At 39.9% G+C, this 22,349-nt stretch overlaps 2 protein-coding genes and 1 long non-coding RNA gene across 3 annotated transcripts in view; all 3 read left to right on the forward strand.

The window, feature by feature from the left end:
* LOC147999737 (uncharacterized) overlaps nt 1–5,041 on the forward strand; it is a 144,997-nt gene extending 139,956 nt beyond the window's left edge. The window contains exon 3 of the long non-coding RNA XR_015642894.1: nt 670–5,041. This is a non-coding gene — a long non-coding RNA (uncharacterized LOC147999737). The remainder of the gene's footprint in view (nt 1–669) is intronic.
* Nucleotides 5,042–7,822: 2,781 nt separating this feature from the next.
* The window catches only part of Pcdha1 (protocadherin alpha 1), a 264,765-nt gene continuing 250,238 nt past the window's right edge, over nt 7,823–22,349 (forward strand). Inside the window, exon 1 of the mRNA NM_199503.1 lies at nt 7,823–10,210. Within this exon, the coding sequence (NP_955797.1) occupies nt 7,823–10,210 (2,388 nt within the window). The remainder of the gene's footprint in view (nt 10,211–22,349) is intronic.
* The window catches only part of Pcdha2 (protocadherin alpha 2), a 255,785-nt gene continuing 250,238 nt past the window's right edge, over nt 16,803–22,349 (forward strand). The window contains exon 1 of the mRNA NM_199504.1: nt 16,803–19,190. Within this exon, the coding sequence (NP_955798.1) occupies nt 16,803–19,190 (2,388 nt within the window). The remainder of the gene's footprint in view (nt 19,191–22,349) is intronic.

The raw sequence follows: 22,349 nt of genomic DNA on the forward strand, positions 1-22,349 counted from the left end.
CCAAAGAAATGAAATTTGATAAATGGATGTATTTCATTTTACAGAGTTTGGAAAATTTAAGTATATGGCACTGATTATATATATATATATATATATATATATATATATATATATATATACACACACACACACACACACTCAGGATTTCAATGGGCAACCACTTTTAGTTCTGACAATATTGATTCTGTAATTACACATTTATTAGAAGTTATGGCTATTATGGGGATTTCTATACAAATTAAGACTGATAATCCTACAGCATATGTTTACAGTAAAATGAAACATTTTTGCATATTACTATATAAAGTATTTTATAGGTGTACCACGCAATTCTACAGGACAAACAGTTATAGAAAGATCCAATCATAATCTCAAAGGTATGTTTAATAAACAGAAGGAGTAATGGAACTCCCAGTTATAGATTAAATAGTGCTTTATCATCTTTAAGTTTTTAAATGCTAATGAACAAAAAAGCTGCTAATGAAGAAGACATTGGGTTATGGAAAAAACCTGTTGAAACAAATCAGTCTATTTATTTTAAAAGATGTCTTAACTTCAGAATGGAAGGCAGGAAATGTGTTGTATTGGGGGAGAGGGTACATCTTTTTTTCAACAGGAGGAAAAAAGCTATGGATTCCTTTAAAATTAATAAAGACTTGATTTGACTAGGGGACACCTCCTGGAAATCCTGGCTGCAGAAACGAAGAAACCAAGAAGAATAACAAAACGGGTAACATGAGTGCTGATCTCTACATGGTAACAGCTCTGAGGCTGACTGAGACATGTTTCTGCATAGCCAATAAATCTTGTTGCCTACAGAGTCATCAGGAATTATTACTACACGCCATCTTTTTGTATTTCCATATGGATGGAAACTTATATTATAGTTTGGCTACACAGTACAAATTTATCATGTTTGATGCCCTTCACCTGCTCAAACAAAGAGCAGAGTATCATATTTAGCTGATTTGTGCACATTTTACATATATGTAAATGCAGAAATGTTTATTATCTCTAAAAGTTTATATGTTTACAGAGCAAAAGGTCCAGACACCAAAGAAGACAAGACTTATAACTCTGACGATCCAACCTCGCAGATTTCCTCAATAGCTGTTTCCTCAAAAATCTGCATACAGAACAACTTCAAAGTGGCTAGCTATGATTGTTTGGGTTCATAGACTGTTTTAGCCAGGACTTATGTTAAGCCCTTCACTTTCCCACACAGAGACTGAACTGCATATGTTAGAGCAGGATTTCTTAGAACTTGGCCAATGACCCAATTTTCTTAGGGTTCCCCAAAAGGACCATTGCTCCCTGACAGCAGGAAGCAATTTTAAGAGAATGATGCCCCAATTCCCAAAAGTAGGGTGGGTGGTTTTTGGTCATTTGGTGGGTGATGGATGTTTGTTGTCATTTTTGGTGGTTGATTGCAAGATTTTAATGGTCTTTGTCATGGACCAAACAAAATTAAGGAAGTTAGAGTCAGGAATCTCTTTTTTTCTTTCTTTTTATTTCCTCTATCCTTCATTCTCTCCTCTTTAGTGTTAAGAGGGAAAGGGATGAAAAGAAAAAATGAGGATATAAGAATGATAGGATATAAGGATTAGTTATTGAATCAACTTTTAGACTAGAAGGCAATGATAAGCCTTACATATACTGGTATAGATCTCTGTATGTTAAAATGCTGTATATATGTTTTCACTTTTGTTTAATGTATTGTACCTATGCAACTCATTTATGAATGCAATGTGATGTTCTATTCCTTGAAAGATGCTATTGCAAATTGTGGAGGGTATAAAGAAATGCAAATTGATAGTCAAACAAACCTGTGGTCATGATAGACACTACTTCAGTTAAATACATAAACAAGCTTTATTTAGCCTTCTGTAGATGTTTTCAAAGTTAAGCATACAGTTGGCAGCAAGAAACCAAGCAACATTTGCCTATTCCAATATACTATAGACACATGGTCTTTAAATCCTCAAAAATCTACAAAATATGGCAATTAAAATGCTTTATTAATAAAAGGTTTTTCATGACAGTGAGACAAGACTACTTCTGTCAGCACACCCATACTTCTTCCAAGAATATGATGAGAGTCAATGAACCTTCTTATAGAGTTTTCTTCAAATGTAAAGTTAGCCACCCATCAAAAACCTGCCCTTGCTTCAACTGCAGATAGCATGCTGTCCAAACAGTAGACAAACAGGACACAGAGGAAGTTGACTGCTGAACTTTTCTAAGACAATTAGGCAAGTTTTTCATAATTCCACACTTCACAAAAACATGTATTAGATATACTGTGCAAGTAGGCTATGAATGGTTGCTCCAACATTGTAGAGAAACCTTGAATGACTGTTCAGGTATCCAGTGACCTCTGTTATTCCTGTAGTTTTGGAAGCTGCTTGTGTGCACTTCCTCTTTACTCAGGTAATATTTATTCTTCTCAGGCCTCTGATGGGGTTGAGTACTATATAGTTATAGTCTCATAATTAAGCTTAAGTTGTTTAGAATTTAAGAAAACGATTTAAGGACTAAGGAGATATTTTTAGGTAGATAAATTCAAGCTATGAAAGAAAGTGAGTTAGGTACAGAAATTTGGTCTCTCCAAGATAGGGTTGAAAAAATACAAATGGATTAGACATTGTAAATATAATTCTTACTTGATGTTTTCATAATTTTCATATATATATATAGTTTATAGAACCTTTTATTGGACTAAAAGAGGGAGATGATAGAGTAATGTTTTTGTGCACTGTGTAAAGTTTATCACTGTGTTATTCACATGCTGACTTCTGAACCAGCAGAAATCTGATTATAGGTCAGAATTTTGTATTTTATGCATTTCCTGCATTACTGTTTGTAAACATTGTTGTCTACCACCTTCTGATTCGTTAAATTAATATGAGTCTGGGCATGTACATACATAGGGGTCAGGAAACAAACTTGGGTGTCAGTCTTAACTTCTATTTGGTTTAGAGCAGCGTGCCTTGTCCATCACTGCCTATGTAAAACTAGGTGGTCTTGTGTTTCTGCATCTGCTTCCTTACATGGCTTCTGGGGATTTATAGTCTTCAAATTGCATGATCAACACTTTTTTCTCCATCTTTATTAAATTGGGTATTTCTTATTTACATTTCAATTGTTATTCCCTTTCCCAGTTTCCAGGCCAACATCTGCCTAACCCCTGCCCCTCCCCATCCTCCCCCCATTTCAGCCCTCCCCTCAACAATCACGTTCACTGGGGGTTCAATCTTGGCAGGACCAAGGGCTTCCCCTCCCACTGGTGCTCTTACTAGGCTATTCATTGCTACCTATGCAGTTGGAACCAAGGATAGGTCCATGTATAGTCTTTGGGTAGTGGCTTAGTCCCTGGAAGCTCTGGTTGGTTGGTATTGTTGTTCATATGGGGTCTCAAGCCCCTTCAGTCTCTTTCAGTCCTTTCTCTGAATCTTTCAACGGAGGTCCCATTCTCAGTTCTGTGGTTTGCTGCTGCATTCATCTATGTATTTGCCATATTCTGGCTGTGTCTCTCAGGAGAGATCTACATCCAGTTCCTGTTGGCCTGCACTTCTTTGCTTCATCCATCTGATCTAGTGTGGTGGCTGTATATGTATGTGCCACACGTGGGGCAGGCTCTGAATGGGCGTTCCTTCAGCCTCTGTTCTGAACTTTGCCTCCCTATTCCCTCCCAAGGGTATCTTGTTCCCCTTTTAAAGAAGGAGTGAAGCATTCGCATTTTGGTCATCCTTCTTGAATTTCATGTGTTCTGTATATCTAGGATAATTCGAGCATTTGGGCTAATATCCACTTATCAATGAGTGCATACCATGTGTGTTTTTCTGTGGTTGGGTTACCTCACTCAGGATGATATTTTCCAGTTCCATCCATTTGCCTATGAATTTCATAAAGTCATTGTTTTTGATAGCTGAGTAATATTCCACTGTGTAGATGTACCACATTTTCTGTATCCATTCCTCTGTTGAAGGGCATCTGGGTTCTTTCCAGCTTCTGGCTATTATAAATAAGGCTTCTATGAACATAGTGGAGCATGTATCTTTGTTATATGTTGGGGCATCTTTTGGGTATATGTCCAAGAGAGGTATAGCTGGGTCCTCAGGTAGTTCAATGTCTAATTTTTCTGAGGAACCTCCAGACTGATTTCCAGAATGGTTGTACCAGTCTGCAATCCCATCAACAATGCAGGAATGTTCCTCTTTCTCCACATCCTCACCAGCATCTGCTGTCACCTAAGTTTTTGATCTTAGCCATTCTGACTGGTGTGAGGTGGAATCTCAGGGTTGTTTTGATTTACATTTCCCTTATGACTAAAGATGTTGAACATTTCTTTAGGTGCTTCTCAGCCATTTGGCATTCCTCAGCTGTGAATACTTTGATTAGCTTTGAACCCCATTTTTTAATAGGGTTATTTGTCTCCCTGTGGTCTAACTTCATGACTTCCTTGTATATTGGATATGAGTCCTCTCTCAGTTGTAGGATTGGTAATGAATCTTTTCTTAATCTGTTGGTTGCTGTTTTGTCTTAACAACAGTGTCCTTTGCCTTACAGAAGCTTTGTATTTTTTGAGATCCCATTTGTCAATTCTTGATCTTAGAGCATAAGCCATTCGTGTTTTGTTCAGGAAGTTTTCTCCAGTGCCCAGGTGTTCGAGATTCTTCCCCACTTTTTCTTCTATCAGTTTGAGTGTATCTGGTTTGATTTGGAGGTTCTTGATCCACTTGGACTTAAGCTTTGTACAGGGTGATAAGAATGGATCGATCTGCATTCTTCTACATGCTGACCTCCAGTTGAACCAGCACCATTTGCTGAAAATGCTATCTTTTTTCCATTGGATGGTTTTGGTTCCATGATCAACACTTCTAATCACTGAGGTATCTCCCTAATCCTGTTGAACATGTCTTTGAATTACATTTTATTTACTTTAAGTATTTTGCTGTTTCACTTTTGTATAAATCATTGGGTTATCTATATATTTATATCATATATACATATTATCAGTTTATTAATAAAATTGTGATGATATGTGTCGTTATTTCAACAGTTACATGAAATTTAGAATATTGGCATCGTTTGCATTCCTCTACCTTTCCATCTCTATAATGTAATTGCCTTGAGCATTTCCTGTATATTTATTTAAAATTTCATCTACGTATTATGACTACCAGTCTAGAAAGCCAAGAAATGTTTGTGTGCTACACATATTTCTGTGTATTGTACTTTTCCTTCTTTCCTTCCTTTTTCTTTCTTTTTTCTTCACTTTTCTCTTTCTCTTCTTTCTTTTCTCTCTCTCTTTCTTTCTCTTTCTCTCTTTCTCTCTTTCTTTCTTTCTTCCTTTCTTTCTTTCTTTCTTTCTTTCTTTCTTTCTTTCTTTCTTTCTTTCTTTCTTTCTTTCTTTCTTTCTTTCAAGACAGGCTTTCTCTGAGCGGCCTCAGGTCTCCTGGAACTTGCTCTGTAGACCAGTCTGACTTCTAGAACTCAGAGATCTGCCTGTCTCTGCCTCCTGACTGCTGGGATTAAAGATGCAGAGCACCATACCCAGTTTGTTCTTTCAAGATAATTTCCCACATGTATTTCTTTCTACTGAAAGACCCTTTTATGGTTTTTTGAAGTAAATGTACCAATAACAAATTACCATAGTTTGAAACTGATGAAAAAATGTCTCCATCTCCCTTTCATTTGGGATGCTTTTCTTCGTGTATGTATACTTTGGAATTGATAGTTCTTTTCATTAAACGATTTAAAATTATTGCAATGCTTCTTTGTTTTTAGTTTCTTCTGGGAGTTCACTGGAATTTCAATTATTTTCTTGACGTGCACATATGATATGTTTTCAGACATATCCCTGCCATCCGCTTCGCTTCACGGTCGGGGTTTATCATATTCAGTGTTTACTTATTTCCCCATTTTGTTTACCAGGGTTGGACTTTTTAACTCATTATTTACTTGGATATTTTGTCAATCTCTCTTCTCTTCTTTCAGAGAAGACAAATGCTGAATGTTTTGTTATAGTTTTGAATGCCCATGTGGTTCTATTTTGTATTTCTTTTATGCTATTTTCTCTTTCATGCAAATTCTTTCTATTTTCTAGCTCACTTATTTTCATTTTTGAAAAATCCATTCTCTTACTGGGATTTTATTTTGGCTATTGTATTTGTCTTTTTTAAAAATATGGATACACTTTCATTTTACTTTATTTTTTGAATACAGCTATGAATATTTTGTTGACACCTTTTTCCTGCAGAGAGTGTTATATATTGCCTTCTAGCCTATGTTGCCCTTTCTGGCTGTTAGTCTTATTTGGCTTCACATTTAAGGTATAAAAAAAAACCCTCACTTTTAAGCATATGTGTTCTGCTTTCTGCCTCTCTGTTTTTCCTTTTTCTTTTACTCTTCTCTGAGGCTAGGATTGTAGTTCAGTTGTAGAGTACATCTTTATTAAAAATATTCATTTACTTTTATGTGCATTGGTGTATTACCTTCATTTATGTATGTGCGAGGGGGTTGCACCTCCTGGAACTGGAGTCACAGACTGTTGTGATCTTACATGTGGATGCTTGGAAGTGAAACCAGGTTGTCTGGGAAAGCAGCCAGTTCTCTTAACTGCGGGGTCAGCTGTCCAGCCCTGTAGTGTATGTCTTAAGTGTGATCAAGTTCATAGGTTCAGCTACCAGAGACTGAAGGCATTTCTTACTTTCCCCCATTGCTTTCAGGGCTATTTCTGTGATGTATTGTTTTCTTTCTTTTTGTCTTATTTGAAGCTCTTTCAATAATTAGCTGAAGCAATTCATTTATATAAAGAATCACATGCCTTCAAGACAGTTTCCAAGGAGATTAAAGCAGCTGTCGCTATTTTACACTTTCTTTTTTCTTGGATATTTTATATATTTACATTTCAAATGTTATGGGGAGGGAGGAAAGGGGATAACATTTGTAATATTTTATGTTTTCTTATAACTTTGGAAAAAAGAACACTATAGAACACTGTAGAATAAGTCTGTGGAGTTCTGTACATTTTCATGTTAGTCCCACACTAAGAACTCTGTATATGCAATTCTCTAGATTAATGCGTTTCATGAGTATAACCAAATATGAACAGAAAGTTAAAAAAACATTGTATCTATGACGAACATGGGAAGGATTTACTTTTTGAGCAATTCAGTTCAACAGCTGTTTACATTTTTATATGTCTTTAGAGATTGTAAATGATTCAGAGGTTATAAAGTGTTTGTAGGACATGTACAAGTCATGTACAAGTTCTATATCATTTTATTTGAAATTGAGCATCTATATATAGTAATCAACTTAAGGGGTAGGGATGCGTCCGGAACAAATGCTCCATGTACCCTGCAACTCTAACGGACTGCAGAGCCATTTCATACACGCATGTACGGCTAGATTGGAATGACGATTTGCAGTAAATCAAATTATATGAAAATGTGCGACAAGTTATGGTTGTTGCATTTTCTATACTAATATATCTTCAGTTATTTTTATTAGCTATTTATTAGCTAGAACTTTCTATTTCATTGGTGAATTGCAATTTCAAATGTACTGGAAATAACAAAATTGCAAAGACCATTGTTAGATGTAAAATCTGCATTATCCACATGGTGTCGCTGTATACCACAACGTTTTGAAGCTGGAAATGAAGCAGTGATAATTAAAAAGGAAGGGAGAAAGCTTCATGTCGTCACCAGCCGAGAAAAGACAAAAAATGGTGAGGAGACAAATGATTGAAACTATGAAGTTGCAAAGTATGAGCTTGGAGTGACAGCGATACGAAAGGTGCAGCACTTTTGCAATGCTGTTTTCCAGGCTCCGAGGCCTGAGAGCCCGGCGCCTGCTTTTGCTCTCGCTTCTGCTTCTCGCAGCCTGGGAGGCAGGGAGCGGCCAGCTCCATTACTCCGTCCCAGAGGAGGCCAAACACGGTACCTTCGTGGGCCGCATCGCACAGGACCTGGGGCTGGAGTTGGCGGAGCTGGTACCCCGCTTGTTCAGACTGGCGTCCAAGGACCGCGGAGACCTTCTGGAGGTAAATCTGCAGAATGGCATTTTGTTTGTGAATTCTCGGATTGACCGGGAGGAGCTGTGCGGGAGGAGCACGGAGTGTAGCATCCACCTGGAGGTGATCGTGGACAGGCCGCTGCAGGTTTTCCACGTGGAGGTGAAGGTTAAAGATATTAATGATAACCCACCGATTTTCAAAGGCTCAGAACAAAGGATATTTATTCCTGAAAACAGACAGCTAGATTCACGGTTTCCACTAGAGGGCGCCGTGGACGCGGACATTGGTGCCAATTCTCTTTTAACTTACACGCTGAGCCCCACTGATTACTTTTCTTTGAAGGTAGAGACCACAGACGAACTAAGTAAATCCCTTTCGCTTGAACTGAGAAAATCTTTGGATAGGGAAGAAACACCAGAACTTCAGTTATTACTGACAGCCACCGATGGGGGCAAGCCAGAGTTGGAGGGGGCAGTTCGGCTGCAGATTACTGTGCTTGATGTTAATGACAACGCCCCAGTGTTTGACCAGGCCGTCTACAGAGCACAGTTAACAGAATCTACAGTGAATGGAACATTAGTGACCACATTAAATGCCACTGACGCTGATGAAGGGGTCAATGGTGAAGTTGTGTTTTCCTTTGGCAATGACGTTTCTCCTGACATTCAAGAAAAATTCAAAGTGGATTCTATTTCAGGAGAAATTAGGGTGATCGGTGATCTAGATTATGAAAAAACAAAATCCTATGAAATTCAAGTAAAGGCAGTTGATAAAGGAACTCCCTCCATGTCAAATCACTGCAAGGTTTTGGTGAAAGTCCTGGATGTAAATGATAATGTTCCGGAGCTGATGATCACATCCTTGTCTTTGCCCATCAAAGAGGATGCCCCACTTAACACTGTCGTCGCACTCATTAAGGTATCCGACATTGACTCAGGTGTCAATGGGCAGGTGACCTGCTCCCTGAGTCCTCATCTCCCCTTCAAGCTCGTGTCCACCTTCAAGAATTACTATTCGCTGGTGCTGGACGGTGCTTTGGACCGAGAGACCACAGCTGACTATAAGGTGGTGGTGACAGCCCGGGATGGGGGCTTACCCTCGCTGTGGGCCACGGCCAGTGTGTCTGTGGAGGTGGCTGACGTGAACGACAATGCTCCTGCGTTCGCGCAGCCCGAATACACGGTGTTCGTGAAGGAGAATAATCCGCCTGGCGCGCACATCTTCACCGTGTCAGCAGTGGACGCGGACGCGCAGGAGAACGCGCTGGTGTCCTACTCGCTGGTGGAGCGGAGGGTAGGCGAGCGCTTGCTATCGAGTTACGTATCTGTGCACGCGGAGAGCGGCAAGGTGTTCGCGCTGCAGCCTCTGGACCATGAGGAGGTGGAGCTGCTGCAGTTCCAGGTGAGCGCGCGGGATGCTGGTGTGCCTGCCCTGGGCAGCAATGTGACTCTGCAGGTGTTTGTGTTGGATGAGAATGACAATGCACCCACGCTGCTGGGGCCTCACGCAGGCAGCGCAGTGAGCGAAATGGTGTCACGGACAGTGGGTGCAGGATATGTGGTGACGAAAGTGCGCGCAGTGGATGCGGACTCTGGCTACAATGCGTGGCTGTCATATGAACTGCAACCTCCTACTGGTGGTGCACGCAACCCGTTCCGCGTGGGGCTGTACACTGGTGAGATCAGCACCACACGCTCCCTAGATGAGGTCGATGTTTCACGACAGCGTCTCTTGGTCCTGGTAAAGGACCATGGAGAGCCAATGCTGACTGCTACGGCTACCGTGTTGGTATCTCTGGTGGAAAGCAGTCCGATTCAGAAAGCCTCTTTGCCGGTATTAACTGGCGCAGTGGGTTCCCGGGCGTCGCTGGTGGATGTCAACGTGTACCTAATCATCGCCATCTGCGCAGTGTCCAGCCTGTTGGTGCTCACTCTGCTGCTGTACACAGCGCTGCGCTGCTCAGCGACACCAGCAGATGGAGTCTGTGCTCCTGGGAAGCCCATGCTGGTGTGCTCCAGCGCGGTGGGAAGCTGGTCATACTCACAGCAGAGGCGACAGAGGGTGTGCTCTGGAGAGGGTCTGCCCAAGACCGACCTCATGGCCTTCAGCCCGGGTCTATCCCCAGGTTTGAACATAGCGGAAAGAAGTGACCACCCAGAAGTAAATTCAGATCTTTCTGGTAACGTAAGTCCAAGTTTGAGCTATGGTTTCAAACTTCTTTTTAGATTTTTTACTTTTAAAGTCATTCTTTTAATAGAACTTAGAAAGTATTCAATGAAATGTCACAAACTGTGTTTCCAAATACTCCAGTACTGGCAGCTGGGTAATAGAGTTAGGAAACAAGCAATGTTTGTATAAATTATTCTATTCTTTTATTTACATGGTAGAATATTTTTTTTTTAAATTCAGTACTATCAGTATTAATTTTGGATAGTGGTGGTATGGAGTCAAGGGCCTCATAAATGATAGGCGAGCACAGAAAGGCTGGTCATTTTTAACAATGGCTCTCAACTCTTAAGTGCCTTGCTCTGCACAAATAATTGTAGGCAAAGTTACAGAAACCTTGCGCTTTCTTTCTACATTGCTCCATTTCAAAGTGGGAATTAAATAATAATTTTAAGCACTATGATCTAAAATATATTTGTTGATGGTATTTTAGTTTCTACATTAAAATATCCAACAATTTCCTGGTATCATTCCTTGGTTTAAAAGAATAATTAGTATGTCAACTTGTATCTTAAGCAATCTAGTCAGTTGAAACCTGCCCCTTTATTTGCCAATGTCCCCAAACTCTTTATTTTCTCTTCTTTTACTCCTGATACACTATTAGGTGATATTTTAACTTCTTTAACAGATGATATTGTTAAGGGCAAGAACAACTAAGTTTAGAATATTTACTATTTTTTCTTGTTTATTACAGTTCATTACATTTGACTGAATATATAAAGTTGCTTTCAATTAAACAACTTTGCAGAAATCAAAATTTAAATACTGCTTAAAATCCAAAATAAAAGACCAAGAGAAAGATAGTAATAATTTTTCCAAATGAAATTTTACTATGTACAAATTCCTAATTTCTTTCTAGAAATGAATATGGAAATTTAAAAAAGGGATAGGAAAGGAACATTTTTTTGAGACAGGGTTTCTTTGTGTAGCCCTGGCTATCTTGCAAGTCACTGTGTAGACCAGGCTGGCCTCGAATTCAGAGATCCCGTTCCTGCTGCTGCCTGAATGCTGGGATTAGAGGCATGAAAATCCACCACCAGGCTGAAAGGGAAATTCTATACACAAGTTATTCAGATGAGGAATAATGGTCTCTTCAAAGTTTGATTCATAGTCATTATGCTGATCAATAGTGAGATAATGAATAACGTATTAGGCAGTGTTCTACAGCAGTTTTAACAGCCAATGGATACTCATTAATATAGGTCTCTCTGCTTTTAACCTTTTAGTCAAGAGCTTGCTAAATTCGTGTGTGTTTCTTTGTGTGTGCTTGAGAGAGAGAGAGAGAGAGAGATAGTGATACACACTCACATAGAGACATGTGTATGTGTGTATGTAAGGGTATACTCACCTGTGCTTACAGGTGTGAAGGTCAGTAGTTAATGGTAGTTATCTTCCTCAATGATTCTGTACATTTTATTTTGAGTCAGGTATTTTGAGTCATTCTTTTGGCTAGACTGTCGGGGCATGCAAACACTAGGAATCTGAACTCAGGTTCTCATGCTTGAAAACCATGCACTTTACCCACCAAGCCATCTCTGCAGCCTCTACCATAATGCTTTACTTCTTAGATTCAATTTCATAGTCACACAAGTATCAAGTGAATGCATCTTGTTGGCTAAACATCCAAACAAGCGTACTGAAAAAATCCCTTAAATCCTCCCGTAAAAGTACAACACCAATAGATGTGCTAACACGGAAGGAAGGAAGCTGAGGAGGTCTCAACTCTAGACCAAGAACCACAGACAACTAAGGAATGCCAAGAGCAGGAGATACAGTTTTCCCGAGAGAAGAGCCCACCAACTGGTTATTCAATACCAAATGGCCAGCCCTGAAAACATATATGCAAGTAACACTATATAGACTGAACCAATTGCATTTAGATGCACACACACACACACACACACACACACACACACACACACGTGCGTGCATGAACAATTATAGGAAAATAAGCCATAAATTTAAAAAAAGATCAAGGGAGGGTATATAAGAAAGTTTAGAAGGAGGAATGTGAGAAATGTAAAATATTCTATGAAAAATTAAATTGAGTTGATAGCTAAGTTTCCTGAGGTTGGGGTGATAGGTTGACAGGAGTGTTGCTTAGAGCATTGTAAGACATGAGCCAAAAGCATGTTCCTGCAACTTTTCAAATATTAATATTATGGGACACAATCTCTGGGCAAGAATAACCAAAGAATAATTTTGGAATAATGATGCTAAAGAATAAAGTTCCAATTTTCTCTACAGGTGACATAAACCTCATAGGATTATACAATTGGAAAGAATATATTCAGAAACCATAAATAAAATTTTCTTCCTCACTTACATTATTATGTCTCCATGGCTATATTCATTAGTAACACATGAGCATTGTCTTTAGAGAGACATTCAGTATTTATAATTCATTCACGCAACAAGTACATAATGACAGCCTGGCATATGAAAATCCCTGCAATAAAACCCCAAGCACACAGTAGCACTGACAGTATGGTAGTCCACATTCCTGGCCTCAAGAGGACATTTTATCCTGTTTACAGTAATAATCGAGTTATAAGAGGTATTGGATTTGGTGTAATGTTACATTTTCAATTTTTTTGTCAAACCAACACATTCATAAAAGTAAATATTATCATATATATGACTGTATCCTATAGTTTTCAAAACCTATCTTAATAAGGGTTCTTAAATGTTTTAACGTCCCTTCTAGCCCACCTCCCACCAGAGGTAGTAGAAAGGAAAGATTAATAGGGCAAAGGAGGATGTGGACTTGTTTAGAAATAGCCCTTTAGGGGCGATTCCAATCTTTGTTGTTAGGAAAGCAACAGTTCAGTTCACATGAATCAGCAGTGGCAGCTCAATCCACTTTCAAACACCATTCATGAATCAGCAATGGCAATTCAATCCAGAAGAAACCCCAAGGCTCTGCCAAGAAGCCACTGGAATATCACAAGATGTTCTTTGGTGCATTTTTCTTTATGAAGTCAGCAAAGAAGGCAAGGCAAACCAATGCTAAAGCATAATCAGGGAAGACCAGCAAAGAATTGTAAGTTGACCAATGACACACCGTAGTTCACTGTATGTTGAGTTATATTTATACCCTTCCCAAACATCATGTGTTCTCTCAAGCATCTGCTCTAGCAAATCATCATTATCCCCCTTTCAAGCAGCTTTCAGAAAAACACTACCTATCTGTTGTCAGCAAAACATAAGATAATTTCCCGACAAACATCACATGACAAAACTAAGTCTCCAAAGAAAGCAGAAATTTCCACTGTATGTGACGTTTTAAACAATGAAACATGCTGCTGACCATGCTTAACAAGTATTCTAGAAACAGAACATATTATAAATTTCTTCCTTATGCCAATCATTCTTAGAAAACTGTAATTCTTGTGACAGCAGCTGAAGAGTAAAAATAAAGCAAGTCCATGGAAAATGCTCTGAAAGGAGACATTAAAATGATAAAAACAAGCAGGCATGGTGGTGCACGCCTTTAATCCCAACACTTGGGATGCAGAGACAGTGGACCTCTGAGTTTGAGGCTACTCTGGTGTAAAGAGCAAGTTCCAGGATTGCCGGGGTTACACAGAGAAACTCCATCTCAGAAAAAATGATGAAACTATTGGGAGGGATAGAATTTTTTGAGTTACACTGAAAAATTGTAAGTAGAAGATTAACAATATTGTCTTCTTTTAAACTCAGAAAAACTTGAGTAAGGTCGACATTTGAGGGTAGAATGGCATAACTCGTTATATTAATAAGTTTATATGTACTGTACTGGGGAGATTGTTCAGTGGTTAAGGTCCCTTGCTGCCTTTCCAGAAGACCCAGGATTGAGTCCCAGCTCCCACATGGTGGTTCATAACCATTTGTTACTCTAGTTTCAGAAGAGCTGAAGCAGTCTTCTGGATGTGCAGTTGTCGCAGAATACTTTACGGAAAGATTAATTATGACTAGAAACCTGCATCCTATGATAGCACCAATAGCCTTTTAAATTTGTCTGGAAGAGCTCAGCTTACTGGCACGTACTTGTCCTTGGGTGGTGGAGGCAATAGGATCCCAATTTAAAGGCCATCCTATGCTACAGAACAAGTGTGAGGCTAGCCTATGATATAAGTGACACTGTCTTAACAAGTAAATGAAGACACAAAACCCAATAATAACAATAACAAGACCTGAACCAAGCAAATTTGACTTTGATGTATTTGGTTATGCCCTCGTAAAACTACATTGTGAACACAAAGTTCAAGATGAGTCCATTGTAGATACAAGAACAAGGAGACTATTCTTTCTGTGTATCAAGCTTAAAAGGTTTTGGATTAGTTAATTCTATTAACTTGGGAATGAATCTCAAAAATTAATCACAATTAAAAAAGACCTGAATTTAGAATTACAAAGTGTGAAAAGTGACTGTACTTTATGGAATTCTATTATAGCATAAAGGGAAAACATAAACTTGGAGTAATGTTAAGATTTAATATTCAACATAGACATGGATGGATTTTCCATTGTTAGTTGATGTTATTGCCCCACTCAGAATACTCCAATGTTTTTTCTTCCTTCACATCATTTTAATGAAATGAATTATTTCACATCTTATTCTTAAATTGATTTTGAAAAGTTCATTGTGCACATTCATTGTACATTCTGTTTTATGTAAGGGCATTTTCATACAGGTATAAAATACACATTGAGTATTTCCTCCAGACTCTCTTCCTCTCTTTCTCACCGTTCTTCCTCATCCCACTAGACCTCTTTGTTCTTCTAGATAGTGTTTTCTTCTTTCATCATATATATAACGTATGCTATACATACATATATTATATGTATGTGTGTGTATTTATACCTGATTTTATGTATCATTATAAAATCTAGGTATAAAATCTCAGGACCACTATTAAGAACAAACATGGAATATAGTTCTGTCTGAAGCAGGATTAATTTGTTTTCTTAATATAATTATCTTCATTGATATTCATCTTACTGCAAAAGGTAATAAGTGAACTAAGTTTAAAATACTGGACTCAGAGAAAAGTTATTAGTGTCATTATTAGTTTTTCTTCTTTTTTTTTTTTTTTTTTTTTTCCGGGGCTGGGGACCGAACCCAGGACCTTGCGCTTCCTAGTCAAGCGCTCTACCACTGAGCCAAATCCCCAACCCCCTTTTTTTTTTCTTCTTTTTTTTTTATTATTTTTTTATTATTTTTTTTTATTATTAGTTTTTCAAGGCAGGGTTTCTCTGTTTTACCATTGCTTGTCCTAGAATTTGCTTTGTAGACCAGACTGGGCTCAAAATCAGAGATCCTGCCTCTGCCTCCCAAGTACTGGGATTAAAGGCGTGCATCACCATACCCAACTCAGAGAAAAGTTATTAAGATCTAGCTCCAGGACAATCTATCTGTATTGCTGCTTTTACTGACAGTGTAAACTTTGCAGTTCATTTTGTTTTCCTCTAAGAAAGCTAAAAACAACATTTTAAACTTAAACAGAGTAACAAGTGTGCAACTTGAGAAGAACTTCGCTAACTGACATTCCTCCATTCATTTCAAATAATCCCACACCATCTTTACTTGAGTTTCATATTTTTACACATGAAGGAAGTTGACTAAAAATTAATAAAGATACTCTCAAGTAACTAAGACCAAAAAGATCAGTTTGTTCTTTTTGCATGAAAATTCAAATATAACAGATAAGAGAATGATCCTAAAGTAAAAATATATTTTTTATATAAGAAACTAATGTAACCAGCAATTTAAACCTCGAAATTATAAATAACAAAAGTGTATTTAAACACATTTTCAATGAACAAAAATAGCCATTGATTCTCTTGTACTTGATTTGAAGAAGCAATAAAAAATGTAATATTACAAAAAATGAAACCAGTCTATCCAAAAGATACTTGCACATGTGTGTTGGTAAGATCACTATTTACAAGAAGCAAACAGACGTTCATGGATGGTTGAATGGACACTCAAAAATGCTGTGAATACACAACGGAATCATTCAGCATTAAAAAGGAAAGAAATCTTGTAACATGCTACAAGACGGGTGAAACTTCAGGACATTGTGGTAAGCTGACAGAGCCAGTCTCAAAAAAAAAGGAAAACAGAGCACTCAAGCCAGAACAACAACCTCAGCAAATCTTTTATGGATTAACTCACACTGTAGTGAAACTTACATAAGCACGGAGTAGAATAGTGGTTACCGTGGGCAAGGCCAGGGGAGCTGGAGTTAACTAAATTTGCAACAACGTGAATATACTTAGCACTACTGAAGTATACACTGAATTAACGCATAAACTTCACATCGACAGTTAAATACGGTAAACTCATATTTACAGTTAATAAGGTAAAATTCAAACCAGCTTAACCACAGGGTGTCGCTGTCTACCAGAGAGTGATTTCTCTCTTGGAAAGAAAACACCCTGAGCTCTTTGTTACTCCAGATAAAACGACAGGAGAAGCAGGAGGATTTGAGTAGGTGTTAGACCTTTTATTTTATTTAAAAAAAATGATCGTTTAATTTGACCAACTCACGGAGGACTAGAAGTGATGCCTTCTTTGAGAGGGGGTCCAGAGGTCAGGCAGTGTCTGCTGCTCTTGCTTCCTTTCCTCGCAGCCTGGGAGGCAGGGAGCGGCCAGCTTCATTACTCCGTTACAGAAGAGGCCAAACACGGTACCTTCGTGGGCCGCATCGCGCAGGACCTGGGGCTGGAGCTGGCGGAGCTGGTGCCCCGCCTGTTCAGGGTGGCGTCCAAGGACCGCGGAGACCTTCTGGAGGTAAATCTGCAGAATGGCATTTTGTTTGTGAATTCTCGGATCGACCGGGAGGAGCTGTGCGGGCAGAGCGCGGAGTGCAGCATCCACCTGGAGGTGATCGTGGACAGGCCGCTGCAGGTTTTCCACGTGGAGGTGGAGGTGAGGGACATTAACGACAACCCGCCTCTATTTCCAATGACAGAAAAAATTATCCAGTTTTTCGAATCTAGGGTGCTTCACTCGCGGTTTCCTTTAGAGGGAGCATCTGATGCAGATATAGGAGCAAATGCTCTTCTGTCCTACAAGCTCAGCCCCAGCGAGTTTTTCTTTCTAGATGTACAAACGAGTGATGAACTAAGCCAATCTCTGTTTCTTGTGCTGGGGAAATCTCTGGATAGAGAGGAGAATGCGGAGGTGAAATTGTTACTGGTAGCTACCGACGGAGGCAAGCCTGAACTCACGGGCACTGTTCAAATACTCATTAAGGTGTTAGATGTGAATGACAACGAACCTACTTTCCCCCAGTCAGTTTACAAAGTGCCGCTGTTAGAGAACACTGCAAACGGAACCCTGGTGATTAAATTAAACGCTTCTGATGCAGATGAAGGAGCGAACAGTGAGATTGTGTATTCACTCAGTAGTGATGTGTCTTCTACCACACGGACAAAGTTTCAAATAGACGCAAACTCAGGAGAAATCAGAACTACGGGAGAATTAGATTATGAAGAAAAGACATCGTATGAAATCCAGATCATTGCATCTGACAAAGGAACCCCGTCAATGTCAGGGCATTGTAAAATTTCAGTAAAACTTATGGATATCAATGACAACACGCCGGAAGTTTCAATAACGTCTCTTTCACTACCTGTCCAAGAGAATGCTCCACTGGGTGCTGTCATCGCCCTCATCTCAGTCTCAGATCGTGACTCAGGAATCAATGGGCAGGTGACCTGCTCCCTAAGTCCTCACCTCCCCTTCAAGCTGGTGTCCACTTTCAAGAACTACTATTCGCTCGTGCTGGACAGCGCTTTGGACCGGGAAACCACAGCTGAGTATAAGGTAATGGTGACAGCCCGGGACGGGGGCTCACCTTCGCTGCAGGCCACAGCTACCATTTCTGTGGAGGTGGCTGACGTGAACGATAATGCGCCTCTGTTCGCGCAGCCTGAATACACGGTGTTCGTGAAGGAGAACAATCCACCCGGCGCACACATCTTTACAGTGTCGGCGGTGGATGCAGATGCACAGGAGAACGCGTTGGTGTTTTACTCGTTGGTGGAGCGGAGGATGGGTGAACGCTTGCTGTCGAGCTATGTGTCTGTGCACGCGGAGAGCGGCAAGGTGTTCGCGCTGCAGCCTCTGGACCATGAGGAGCTGGAGCTGCTGCAGTTCCAGGTGAGCGCGCGGGATGCTGGTGTGCCTGCCCTGGGCAGCAATGTGACTCTGCAGGTGTTTGTGCTGGATGAGAACGACAATGCACCCATGCTGCTGCCTCACGGAGCTGTGGGAGTTGGCGGCTCAGTTAGTGAGCTTGTGCCTAGGTCAGTAGGTTCAGGTCATGTGGTCACCAAGGTGCATGCAGTGGATGCAGACTCTGGTTACAATGCGTGGCTGTCATATGAACTGCAACCCACAGTTGGCACACGTATCCCGTTCCGCGTGGGTCTGTATACGGGTGAAATCAGCACCACGCGCGCCTTAGATGAAGTGGATGCGCTGCGCCATCGCCTACTAGTGTTGGTGAAGGACCATGGTGAGCCTGCGCTAACTGCCACAGCCACAGTGTTACTTTCTCTAGTTGAGAATGGGCAAGCTCCAAAAACTTCATCAAGAGCGTTGGTAGATGCCGCTGGCCAAGAGACATCTCTGGTGACTGTTAATGTGTATCTGATCATCGCCATCTGCGCAGTGTCCAGCCTGTTAGTGCTCACCCTGTTGCTGTACACCGCGCTGCGCTGCTCGGCGATGCCCACCAATGGAGCCTGTGCTCCAGGGAAGCCCATGCTGGTGTGCTCCAGCGCGGTGGGAAGCTGGTCGTACTCGCAGCAGAGGCGACAGAGGGTGTGCTCTGGAGAGGGCCTACCTAAGACTGATCTCATGGCCTTCAGTCCCAGTCTATCCCAAGGTCCAGAATCGGCAGAAGAGAGACAACCACCCTTAGAGGCCGAACACTTAGGAAAGGTAGGTCTTTAATTTTTTTCTTGTTAAGAAGATCATTATTTCTATATTGGTTATGATTTCTATTCATTACTTAGACCCAAAGCTATACTTTCATTTTGTATCACTGTGCTGTCATGAGATGCTGTCATGAGTATCAAATTCTTGCACATTGAACAATTCTCTTAAACACCTTACTTTTATAGTTAGGTTCATAACTAAATCTATGTGTGAATAACTCGACCTTGAATCATTGAAAAAATGGGAAACCTGATATCTATTTATAATCGTGGGTGTGCATGATGTCGGTGTGTGGTTGTAGCCCTACAGTGTGTGTGGGCCTCAAGGACAACTTTGTGTAGGTGGTTCTCTCTACCTTTTGTGGGTTGGAGTTTGAACTTTTAATTCCAGCCCAATGAGTGTGATGAAGCATGCCTTTAAATAGTAGCATTTGGGAGGCAGAGGCAGGTGGATCACTGTGAGCTCCAGTGTAGCCTGACCTACTCAGCAAGTTCCATGCCAATAGGGCTGAATAGTTACACTTTGTCTGAATACAAATTGGGTGGCCAAGCATCCAGGTCTTTCCCTATTCTTTATGAAAGTGAAGAGTATTGGTCAAACAGTCAGCACCCTTAGGTTAGTTCATGTGAATTCCTTCTGTGAACATGCAGGCCACCTCTCATTCTAAGCCGGTTTACACTTCCCATCATCCTGACTTACCCTTTCATCTGGCTAGTTTGTTTCTTCTGGAACTGGAGTTTGCCCAAAATAGAAGGCCTGGCTTGTCTGACTGAGTTTCCACCAGAAAATCCTGAAGTGGATATTTAAGACATAGGACCTGACCAGTGAATGCTACACATGTGAAGGATCTCTTTTTCCCCATCCAAAGAAAGATGTATTTAGGTGAGGTACCTGTCTAAAACTGTTTTCTGGCACTTAAGCATTTGCTGCCTTTCAGTGGATTCATGAGCACATTGATGAACTAACTTCATTACTACACTAAGGGATCTTAGCCTCAACCATTGCTTACCCCATCCCTGTCAGTCCGGGAATCTGATTGTATCAGAGTTGACAATTTGGTGGGTGTATCTTGAACTTTAAGTAGACTCCACTCCTATTGGAATCCTATAATCTTCCCAGAGCTGATAAGTCTTAATATTAGAAGTGCATTATCTCCTTGAAAATGAGAAAAGTTCTCCATAAATTTGAAGTCCACAATGTTTTACAATTTGTATTTCGTTTTCAAATTAACCTTCTAAGATATGATCATCAGAGTGATATCTACAGTGACCCTTAGACACACACTGTTCTCTTAGAAGCACACTGTTCAGAAACAAGATGACTGACTGCTCTTACAGAGGACCTGCATTTGGTTCCTGTGAGCCACCCTGTGACTTACAACCACCCATAACTCCAGTTGGCACCTTAGGCACCTAGCCTGCATATGCATAGACGAAGGCAAATCACTCATACATATAAAATAAAAAATCTTTAAAAACATAATTTTAGACTAGGGGGAGAGCAGAGGGGGAGGGCGCTTGCCCCATAATGGATGAGGTCAGGCATGGTGGTGCATTTTAGCCCAGGACTCAGGAGGCAGTGGTAGGTAGATCTCTGAGTTTGAGGCCACCCTGGTCTACAAAGTGAGTTCCAGCCAGAGATATACAATGAGGCCCTGACTCAAAACAAAACCCCAATAGTAAAACTACTATAATGGACGAGAAGCCCTCAGTTCAGTCCCTAGCACTGAGAAGAACAAAGACACTTTTAGAGTCGTGTCTCTAACTTTTTATGAGTTGTCACAGTAGAATCTATTAACATTATTTGTTTGTTATTAATAAATATCATTAATAGACTTATTCTTTTTTAAAGGTCAATTTAAATATTCATCAATTTCCAGTGTAATAGTTATAATTTATTTTATTCTAAATACAGATGATAAACTATGACTTAATTGAATACTGGATTTTATTCAATGAAACACAGAAAACAAACCTTGTATGGAAACGTTTCTTTCTAATACTTTAATTATGCGTTATGTTCTTCTTTGAAGTGTTCTGCCCATAAGCAGAAATCTGGACTTTTCCCTACATAAATATTTAAATTTGCACTTTCCATGAATATTCAGGGCCAACTTTAAGATGACTCATACCTCATGTTTATTAGTGGTTTTTGTTTTATTTTGTTTTTTCTGTTTATTAGTGAATTCACATCGATCTTCAGAATATTCCATTACCCAGTCCTGTATATATTGCCTAGTGACTCATATTGCAAAGCTATTTTTTCTTTTGTAAATTTTAAAATTTAAAACACGTTCAACTTTTTTCTTTCTTTAACATTTATTTCAATTGTGTGTATGTACATGTGTGAGTGTGCATTCATCCCACGGTGTGATTGTGGCAGTTAGAAGATAACAATTTTCAGGACTCATTGGGTCACAGGGATTAAAATAATGTTGGCTTACTTGACAGCATGTGATTTTCCCACTGAGCCATCTCTCAGGTCCTGTTTGTTTATTTTTGGGCTGGGACCTGGTTTTAGTCTGACCTTCAACTCAAGATCTTTTTGCTTTAGCCTCCTAAGTCCTAGGATGTTGTTCTGAGTTAGGAGGGACTATCAAAGAAAGAGTGTTACTAGCTCTTTTTTTACTGTGATGGGTGTACATCATAGTACTTAGCAACATAGAACTTTTTGAAAGTTACTTGATGCAGAAATTCATCCAGAGTGGCCATCATTAAACCCACATTCATTTCATTTTTCAGTCATTTAAATGTATACATGCACAATGTGTAAACTGTGTGGACATTTAGAAAATGTTCTTACTCGGTGTGACGTGAGTATAACATCCCAACCACACAGGATTGTCCTGTGACAGGAAATTCTGTTACAAAAGAATTTCACTGTAAGACTGACTCTGGGCTGGGGGTACAGCTCAGTGGCAGAGTTCCTGCCTAGGTTCTCAAGGCACTAGGCTAAATCCCCAGTAAGTGAGAAGGTGAATGGATGAGACCTGACTTATTTATAGAAGTACTAGTTAAGACAGTTATTAAGGGTACGGTGGTTGAATAAAGGACTAGAGGGTGTTTTACAAATGTTCTAAATTAATAAATGCAGTTGAGCTTATTGTCATGTATGTTGTAAATTTCCAGAATTATATAAAACATACACTAGTACATATGCACA

This window comes from Rattus norvegicus, chromosome 18, assembly GCF_021556685.1.
Source record: "Rattus norvegicus strain SHRSP/BbbUtx chromosome 18, alternate assembly SHRSP_T2T, whole genome shotgun sequence".
Lineage (NCBI taxonomy): Eukaryota > Metazoa > Chordata > Mammalia > Rodentia > Muridae > Rattus > Rattus norvegicus.